At 34.0% G+C, this 11,014-nt stretch overlaps 1 protein-coding gene across 1 annotated transcript in view; it reads left to right on the top strand.

The window, feature by feature from the left end:
* Positions 1–210: 210 nt before the first annotated feature.
* The window catches only part of LOC111085450 (filamin-B-like), a 58,952-nt gene continuing 48,148 nt past the window's right edge, over positions 211–11,014 (top strand). Inside the window, exon 1 of the mRNA XM_022384063.1 lies at positions 211–568. Within this exon, the coding sequence (XP_022239771.1) occupies positions 211–568 (358 nt within the window). The remainder of the gene's footprint in view (positions 569–11,014) is intronic.

Here is an 11,014-nt window from a genome sequence, read left to right as displayed (position 1 = left end):
CTAAACAATAAGCAACGTTAGTGTTACGTCAAGACCCGCAGATTTTGACTGTAGGCTGTAGCAGGCCAGTTTGCTTTGACGTTTTAGGTCTCTTGGTTTTAACGATACGTGACATGGAAGACGGCCTGGTTTAGAAAAGTTTGTCAGCATGCTTAAGTAAAAGATGTGTTTTAATGATATTAAATTTATTTCTATTTTAATTTGAGAACCATGGAAAGTGAAAAACAAGGCGACTTAGGCTTTAGTCATATTGGACTGAAGGCGCGCTCACCTGAGGGCCATGCAGCACGTGCAATGAATATTAAAGGTGACGAGTTTATTTGGATTGAGATTCAAGAAAAAACCTTTACGAATTGGGTAAACGAGCAATTAAAACCAGTGAATTTAATAGTGCATGATTTAAGAACAGATTTCTGTGATGGACTGAAACTTCTAGCTTTGATTGAAATACTCCAGAAGAAAAAGTTGAAAAAGATTAGAAAACCAATCAATCAGCACCAGTACCTGGAAAACGTACAGACTGCGCTAAACGCTATGGCTGCTGACAACATAAAACTTGTAAATATAGGTAAGGAAAACATAAATCTAATAAATGTAGATAAAAAAAAATCAATATATTTTACTGTTCCGTTGTGAATCGAATAAAAATTTAAACTCTTGATAATATACATGTCAGTTTTTGCAAAGTTGTACAATATGTTTCAATTTTTAAGTACTTTATTAATCTTAAACTGCATCCAGCAAATTGTAAATTAGAATCAGGAGGTAATACAATTAAACGGATAATGGTTTATTCCATATATTTTAGTTTTAAATTCTCAACAGTGACTTAGTTTAACATAAGCTCTTACTCTTAGTAAATTTGAAAGCGGTGTGTAACTATTTCTGTAGAATAAACGAAACAAATGTTCCATGTCAAGCGTCGATATATTTTGAACTGTGATATGTATAAATCATAAACTTTATCCTTTTGTAACATAACATATTGATGTCTCTTTAATCAAGTAGTTTTAAAATTGTTAGCACGTTTCTGACCTTAGTTGCAACTTCTAGACAAACAGGAATGACCATCCTTGAACTACGTTTACAGTGCCCTTAGAAAGTGCCTCTTAGATTTGTTGTTTTGATCCAGGTTGAATATTTGCACCTGGCTATTTGTCAGATAATTATTTGAGTGGGTTGTCTGGCATTTTAATTTCTTTGTAAAGATAGAGACGTTTGGAGAGTGGTCTTTCTATTCATGGGGTACATTATGGCAACCCTGATGGCGCTTTTAATTGTGTTTATAATTATAATCTTATCCGGGTGCATTTTCCATCATTTTTTACCAGTTTTGATTATTTCAGGATCTGCAAAGATATTACCCCATTTCCCCCTCATGTGGTATTAAGAACTTACCTGTTGAACCCACTTTTACAAGAAAAATACTACAGATTATTAAGAACAAATTTGGTGCCATGTCAAGAATTTGTTTCTGTGTGTATCAGATAAGCTTCTTTGTTTACCTTTTGCACTAAAATAATACCACGAGTTTCTAATTAAAATACTTTTCCATCTCCAGAAGTGATTAGAAAGGATGAAAAGAGGTTCTGTGTTGATTTTAGACAAGTCAGCGTGTTCACGTGTACTGACACATTTTTATCGATGTAAACAGATGAATGTTTGTATGTACTGAAAGACGCAATTGATGCGAAACATTAGATTAACATTTGTCTACTGGAGCTGTATAACAAAAGTAGACTTAAAACTGCTTTTTAGCACTTGAACTGACTTGTAATTTGTATGAATGTTATGGCACTTGCCATCTTATTATTTCCAGTGATTGAAGGAACTAACACCACAGGGCTTATAATAAGAGATGTGTCTTGAATGTGGATGATATGCTAGTGTTTATTAACATGATTCAGTCTTCTGCTAAGCAGAGAAATCAGGCTTGAAAATGAAACGAGGTGTATGCTTGTACATGTGCTATTTAAACTATGAATGAGCTTAAGTGACGGCAAGTATTGGTTTAATTATCTTGAAGAAACTGACCCCAATATGACAAGCCTATTAAGTGGCAGACTTCCTTATTAATCAAGAGCTGGGGTCATCCCTCAACTACTGTGATTTTCGAAAGCTCAGTGAACACTCTGCCAACAATGTACCTTAGAAAACCCTCATACGAGTGGAAACTATAATCAAACATTTAAATTACTGAAATGTGCTTTAGTTGAGGCTCAAGCTTTGACTTATCTCAGGTCAGATTGTCCATTTATCCTAAATAAGGTCCTTAAAAGATTCTTGTGATAGTGGAATTGTAGTTGTGTTGTCACAGGTATAGGAAGGTGTAGGGTATGTGATAACATTTGCCAGTCGCATTTTGTGGTTCTTAATATCAATACTGTGTGATACAGAAAGAACTGTTTGAAGATGTAATACTTGTGAAACATTACCACCATAACTTGTATAGTATCCAAGTTCACTGATTAAGGGAATCATGTATTACTGAAATGGCTGATGAATCTTAAAAGCCTGAAATATGACTGCATGTTGGATTTTTTCTGCATTAGTATTAGTACGACTTTGTTTTACAACATCTCCCAGGTTAGCTTGCCAGTTTAAATGAGGTTGTCCCCTTGTTGTATGTCTGAGTCCTTGGATATCATGCAGCTGTAAAGGTCATTCCAGCAGCTGCAATGATTCATGCAGGCTGCGATGATCTCACTAGTAGATTGACTTCCTTTTGACCAATATGGAGTTTAAAGATAAGCAGCTGAAAGACCCAGATTTAGCATGAGTTCTGCTTGCGAGGTAAAGCAAGCATTTTTTTATGCTCAATGAATGCAACATGAACACACTAACCTTTTGGAAATTATACAGCAGTTACAAATGCAATAAGGTTTGCTATACTGTTGTTGTGAACCATGGAAACGTAGCTCTTGATTTGTGATAAAGCTACTTGTCCCAAAGCTTCTGAACCAAGAGATGCTTTATATTTTACAATTATACAAGGACTGAGGACACCAGGAAGTTCACATTTTCAAGTAACACATGATGCAAGAGTGGTTATTTTGAACATATTAATATCGAAACTTTGAGACGTGATGTAAATACCGCGCTGTTGTGCTGTTTAGAGGAAAAGTTGGTTTTGTTAAGATGAACTCCTTAAGAGAGTTGTAGGTTTTTTGCAAACATTGATACTTAGTATAGCTGGTCATTTCCTTGTGATTGATAAAGATAAACAATATACGTTAGATTTTACCAATTACTTCACCGAGTAGGCTTTTGTTAACACTATAGCACAATCTATCACTGATATTTTAGAAGGATAGTGTATAGCATGATTTGTAGCACCTGGATAAAACTCATATGGATTAAAGAACAAACACTAGCAACTGGTTATTTGAATCATTCTGTTAGTTTGAATTAACTGCTTATATTGACATATAAAGTTTTTGAATTATTACTGAAGTGACTGAGATGAACACAAAGGTTAACATAGCAACAGTCATCTGGTTGTTTTCCAAACTTACTGATATTTGGACGCGTAATACAGCTCTCAGTGGATGTGATCTATGGTCCAACTTCTAATACTTAAGCGAATGGATATTGTAAGGTTTGTTAATATATTGAAGAAATGTAAGTTCAAAACTGAGTTTAGGTTTGATACTTGCTGAGAGCATGGTTCTGGTTACGTTGATCCGTATCTAACAGTTCAAAATATCAGTGTCAAACAACGAGCTGCAGTGATCAGTGTGGTACACAAAATAATGAGAGCACTATACTTAACCATCTCATCCTAACTGACGAGAAGAAAAAAATACCACAAATGCTTCTGTGGTTGTTTATGATGAGTCAAAGATAGATGTATCAGTAGAACAACAGTTCAGGAAATCGGCCGTTATGACGACATAAACTTCCCAGTCAGTGTGGTTGAGAATGAATCAGTTATTTAGGATGACAATAGTATTTCAACTGACGATGGTTGCGAGTTCTGAAACCGAAAAAGGTTTTTATGCCCCTTACTTTCTGAGCTGTGAAGTGGAGTTGTGGGCATTCTGTTAGAGATTCTCATTCATTATAGTTAGGACAACTGAGATTGTTATGTTTAATACCTGGAAAATTAACAGTTGGTGTAACTGATAATAATTGCTAGAGATTCTAATACATCCATAGACTAATAGGACTTTATGATCCTTACTATCCAAACACTCAAATGGGATGTTTGTGAATTAATCTTTCGTGCATACAGTAAAGGAAATGTGCTGTTAAATAGCACAGGGATTGACTTGGGCTGTAATAAAGCGTAGTGGAAAATCCTTCTTCTAGTTGATTTGATATGAGTATTTTCGCTGTGATTCTAACTTAACCTATGGACAGTGGTACAGTAGCAAACAGAGTAGCTGTAGGTATTGGTGGTCTGCTAAAGCAGCATTGTACTGTATTGTTTCCTCTATGTATACTGGTTTATACAGTCGTTAATGATTTGAATAATGTTTCAGGTTGTGTGAATTGCAGTGGTAGGGTCCAGTTCTGCTGTATTTCCACTGAAAATATTTTTGTTTCATATCAATTGACTTGTTTTTTGAAATGAGTTAATGGACGATGAGGCTACTGGTTAATACCTCGTCAGGTATGATGACATGGGTTGAACCGTTTTACTTATGGGTTTTATTCAATTGAAAATGTACTTTTTTTTGTTTGTGATTAAATAATTAGATTATAAGCAATTATATACGTAGTCCTTTTCAATGCGAAACATGTAGAACAGAAGATTGCTCAAGACACATGTTTTTGGCTTCTTTTGGAATTTTGCGAAAAACTACTCGATGCTATCTTCGCTTGCTGTCCCTAATTTAGACAGGATTCGAACTCTTGATCCGTAGATTGCGAGTCGAGCCCCCTAACCACCAGGTGTTGCCAGGTCGGACCCATATGTGTTGACTTTGTTTTCCACTCAGAAGTGTCATTTCCCAAAAGGCTTAGTGATTGGGACAAAGAAGGCTGATATCTTGTGGGCCTTCAGTTCAAGTGGGGATCTTACCCTATGGCGTAATTTGTGTATGTAGTTAATGCGGCCTGACTAGCAATGTCTCATAAAAACTGCTATTACCCCCCCCCCCTCAGTGACTCTCCTGTTTCAACTAACTGTCTAAATGCGTACCAGATATTCATTAATTAAAAGTGGCGTGTTTCGCATAAAATCACAATATTTGCGAGTAATTAAAATTTCTTACAGCCGAGCGTGGCCATTTGGTTAGTATTGGATACTGTGGATTTCAGAGTCAAGGTTTGCGTTGTTTATGCTTTCCTACTAGTCTGTCAGTTCAAAATTATGTATAGCTGGTGAAGGTAGCTCTTTTGTAGTTTTTCGCGAATAACCTAAACAAAACAACAAAAATTTTGATGCTCATAACATATGTACAGATCAGGTAAACATTCAAACAATATTACGAAATGATAGTAAGTAGTCAATAGTTGTGTCCAGTGTGTGACCAAAATGTAAAACATATTGATATGATCACTTCATTGTCGATGTTGGTTGCTATTCTTGGTCTTCCCGTACGGCGTCTAAGGCGTAAATGAGCCTATAGTATGCAGCTGCTGACACAGACATTTCCTATCATCTGATGTGAAGGATGGCGTTCATCTGGGAAGCATTCAGCATACAATCTGGCAACAGCCAGAGCATTCTGGAGACACTTTCCATACAGTTGGAATATGCTACACCGTTCTGTAATTAAGAACTCTGCCATTATTTAGATAATTTGGGAGCAGCTGCAGCGCAATATTTATGTGCTACCAACACTAGGGGGATTTTTGTTTTAATACCTTTTAACCTTTTGGACCATTCAAAGGTGCAATGAACCACTTGCAAAATCCTGACTTTGCGCCTCAAACCTAGGTTTGAGAAACAACCACTTTCGTGGTCGGATTCCGATCTTCTTTGGCACAACTCCATATTCATGGAAAATGTGTGTTATTATTGATGAGCGATTTCGGTAGTTTTTGATTTCAAATGTTCCATTTGTTATTGTATACACATTTGTCATTTACCTTTGGGATATATGATGTATATTGAATTTACGAAGGACAGGACCTTCAATTAGTGATATTGCTACATCGTAGTCCCACGACATCTCATTTCATACCACTAATAATTATTTTTTGGGCAATATATTTCTGAATTGGCATACTATTTATTATTTACAATACTTTCTGTGTATGACAAACTGAAAAAACTAAATTCAGAATTACAGTTTCATAAATCAGTCGTGACATCTGAGAACTTTGATACACCCATTTCACTGTTCTGAACATTTTGATCTATGGATAATAAATACAAGTATAGTTATTTCCGTATTTGTTTTAATTGTGTAAAAATGATAAAAAGAAGACTTCTTATTCAAACAATGTTATATAATGCGGGAAAATGATTACAATTAGTTGTGTTTTTGCTCTTTATTTTCTATTTGGGCTTTTTAATTTATTCGTTTATGAATTTAAATCCTCCTTTTGTATTTTATTTATATTGGATTGTTTTGTATATTCAACATAAAGGTCAATGAGCAGTTAAGTTATAAAACCGCTGCTAAAATAAATTCTAAACAATGGTAAATTTGAATATTTTATAAAGAATCGTTATCTGAGAAAATGAAATCTTTAGCTCGTGCTTATTTGTTTTACTGTATTTGTCCTTAAGACTTTCATTCAAACATCATTTGTAATATATCTGTAGAAGATCTCTGCTTTGAAATCAAACGCCAAACTTAGTAAGCCAAGTACCCGATGAGACTTATTTTTATAGTAGTAAAATAAGCCTAGTATATTCACCTAGAAATCGAGGGACAGTTCTTTTTTTTTTCAGTGTTTCAGGAAAATTGTTTTTGTGTATAACTAGACCTGTATGAAAAATAGAATTTGCTTCGTTGGCATATTTAGTTTTTCATGCAATTTGATAATATTAATAGCGTCTCAACCATTGCTGTATCTGACGGCCTGATATAGCAGATATGATGTGGTTGATATACTGTTATGCATTTATCCTTCACTTTCTCCCCATGGCCAGGTGGTTAGGGCGCTTGACTCGTAATCTGAAGGTCGCGGGTTCGAATCCCCGTCCCACCAAACATGTTCGCCCTTTCAGCCGTCGGAGCATTATAAAACAGTAGCCCAAGAGTTGGCGGTGGGAGATGATGACTAGCTGCCTTCCTTCTAGTCTTATACTGCTAAATTAGGGACGGCTAGCGCAGATAGCCCTCGTGTAGCTTTGCTCGAAATTAAAAACAAACAGTTTCTCCTATAAGCCACTAGAATTAAAGAATATATATATTGAATGACTGAAAAAATAAATGACCATTATTTTTGACACTGTTAATTAAGTATACAATTAACTCGTGCATACTGTTGCAACTGAAAAACGGTTACTGAAAAAAACTATAATGTTGCTGTTTTTTATGTCTTGTAAAATAATATACTAATAAAATAGATGTTTTTTTTCAAGATATGTTTGAATACTTGTATTTAGTACCTTTTTATTTTTCTGTTAATTCATTTTCAAAGATGTGTATAATTTACTATTGGATTTCATTTAAACAGCTTAATATAATTTCGACTCGTGGAAACCTACTGTTCAAATATTTATAATTGTGTATAATTTTGCCGATAACTTTTTATCTTTGCTGACCATCTGATGATATAATAGTCGTAAATTTTTATAGTTTTAATAAAAAATATAATATTTTAAATTCAGTTATATCAAAAGGGGCAGATATTTTTTTATAACATACAGACATGCATGAGAATTATTTCAAAATAAAATCATTAATAATTATAACATGTAAAATCGAGTTTCAAACTGATCGAATTAAAACAGATATGAAAGAGTATTTGAGTTTATCAGTTTCGAGTATAATGTAGTCACTACATAATCTGAATCAACTGTAAAGAAATGCATTTTTACAAATAATTAAAACTTTCCTATAATGTTAGTAATTTAAAAAACTAGTGATAGTTAAGTTAATAGAAAAAACTATAGTCAATAAATAGGTACGATGTTCAATTGTAAACTGTTTAATTACGGTCTATGTTAAAGATATAGTTTTAAAAATCACCAAAGGCAGTATTTATCTTTTTCCATTTGCCAGTGTAATTTCAGATTATTGTGTTAATTGAATTTACGGGTATACTTGTCTTCACTCCAACTCTGGTAAATGTGGAGAAGATGTATGAGGAATTTTAACTGCTTATTTTTTTTTTTTTTTATTAAGCCAGAAGTCGTTGTCACTAAGCATATATTGGTCATCATAGTCTCAAATCTCTCTTATAACAATCTAAGAGATTTTTTATAAACACCTAACTTAGATCTTAGAGGTTTTAAAAAGCTATTAAGACCTTCAGTTTAGTCAAAAAACATCGCTAAAGTAGAGAACCGGCAAGTAGTGTAACAGTCAAATGTTCTAATGATTATTCTTATTCTGGCTTCAGAAGTGCTCGCTCACCAATGCTTGTAGTTGTTATGATGATTTACACACCAATATTTTGCATTTTAACTTGGGGAGTGCAGAAGCAGTATAGCATTTCACCAACTTCAACACGTGATGTCCATCAAGACAACTTGTCACGCCAGGCTAAAACTGCTGCCTTCATAGCGACTGTCATTTATTTAAAAATATTCATTGGTATTGTTTTAAAAAAAGAAGGGAAACAAGTAATAAAAAAAAAATAAGGATGATGTAGAGGTGGCAATGCCAAAAAGTACAGAAACAAGGTATTGATGAATACATAAAACCATACAAAAATCCCTACACAAGTAACCACTGAGTCAAGCTTATGGTTATTAGCTATTGTAAGACACTTACAAGCATTATTCAGTTTAAATGCTTTTATTCAAATCTAAATTCATGCGAATGAAAATAATTCAACACTTTGTTGTAGATAAAAGTATTTCTTGGAAATATTTGGCTACTTGTGTAGATATTTTTGTATGGTTTTGTTTATTCAACAATACTTTGTTTCTGTACTTTTTGGCATTGCCTCCCCTTCATCATCCGTGTTTTTTTTCAAAATGTTTTTATTACTTTATAAACAATATAACATTTCAACAAGAAAAAGACTTAAAATGAAGACGAAAGTCCTTAAATGAATTTAAAAAGTCAATATCATATTCTGATTTACCCGCAGTATTTTAAATACATTGCTCTGACAACTTTTAACAGCCTCTGTAATAAAATTTTATTTCCTGGGTTACTGAAACAAATGAGGTTACGACACCGTATTAGGGCAAGCTGAGCATGGGTGAAGTAATCAAGTGTGCAAGGTGCGTCATTACAGAGCCAAACGTTCGTCTACTTGTACTGACTTTCGTAACCTCCATGCACGAGTTTCTAACTTGTGAACACTAAGAAACATTTACTTGACGTGCAGAGCCTCAAGTGAGATGTACCTGTACGAACCTGTGGTTTGCGGAAACTTGTCCCATGAATGGAATGTGCTAGTTCTATCTGAAGGTCGTGTATAGGCTTACAGTAACCGTCGTCTGCCCACTTATTACATAAAAGAGTTCCTCCTTGTATGCTTGACAGTTTGTTTCAGTGTATTGGTTTAAGATAGTAATTATTATGGAAAATTTAACGAACTGGTTCGTTTATCAATTTATAGTAGCACATGGAATTTAAAATAACAAACATGATGAAAACTACCTTGTTTCACAGAGTTTAGCTTTTTCCTATGCCACAAGAGGGTGTTTAAAACTACTTGTTTAAAACGGAAGTCTGTTCTCAGAACTTAATTTGTTGTTGTGCATGTTAGCTTTTTTGTGTAGTACCCTTACATACAAGCATTGAATAGCATGCACACCCATATTTGCCTAAAGGTCGACAATATTAACTATCACTGCAGGTTAATGCTTATAAAGGTCAATGTCAACCGAAATGTGATCCTTTCTCATCAATTTAATTACTACATACAGTACTTGCACGAATGATAACATCAATATCTTCCACAACCGCATTTTTATCAACTTCGTAAATAAATTACTATTAAGTTACAGTCACAGCAAACTACCTACATAGAGCTAGTTAAGTATAATGTTTTGCGATCTTAATTATTAAGATTAAAGTGCATTGTTTCATTAGTTCGATGTCCAACTAACATATGACTGAACTCTTTTTCGTTGTTGTTGTTGTTGTTGGTCAACTTATATTTTTCCCGAAAAAATTAAATGTTTTGCACTGACTATCATAATTAGTCAGTTGTAGTTCCTTATTTTGAAGTAAGAAGTAGATACATCAATTACTTTGTTTTTCTCAAGCCGAGGATATCAAATTTGTACCAACCTTCAAGGCATACATCGTACCATTGGGTGAGATGGCGCTATTGTAACCTTGCCTTTGACAGAACCACTGAGCTCTTACATAACGTTCGGTGGACAGAACTATGTTTTATATGAGAGTGAACTAAATATGTGTAGGTTCGGTTACATATAGTTGATTAAACTACTTAGAATATTGACATTTATACTCAAAATGTTTATACCCGCTTGGAATTACTGGTGCATTTGATAAACTGTTGTGGAATTCACGGAACTGCAATTATTAATGCATCTGATTAATTAATCAGCAACTCCTAGATCTGAAATTTCTACTGTAACAGATAGATTAATCAGAGTCTGATCCAGAAAAGGGGCTAAGTAAGTTTTCAAAATTAGCCTGTTGGATGGTTTGAAATGTTTTTCGAGAAAGCACACCCCAGACCCCATAAATAGCCATCCTCTTAAGTCTGAAACTTCTGGTGTATATGTTTAATTAATTTGCAGCTCCTGGAATTGAAATTCCTGGTGTATCTGATTTATTAATAAGCAATTGATGAAAAACTTAAATCTATAAGGTATTTGGTTAATTAGTGTGGTATTCATGGAGCTGGAGTTCCTGGTGTATAACTAATTAATTATTATTGAATTTTCACTGAACTGAATTTTCTGGAGTATTGATTGCTTCGGGTCATATATATATATATATATATATATATATAC

This window comes from Limulus polyphemus, unplaced genomic scaffold (genome assembly GCF_000517525.1).
Source record: "Limulus polyphemus unplaced genomic scaffold, Limulus_polyphemus-2.1.2 Scaffold397, whole genome shotgun sequence".
NCBI lineage: Eukaryota > Metazoa > Arthropoda > Merostomata > Xiphosura > Limulidae > Limulus > Limulus polyphemus.
Note: the sequence above shows the minus strand (reverse complement) of the source record. Positions and strands in the feature narration are given on the sequence as shown.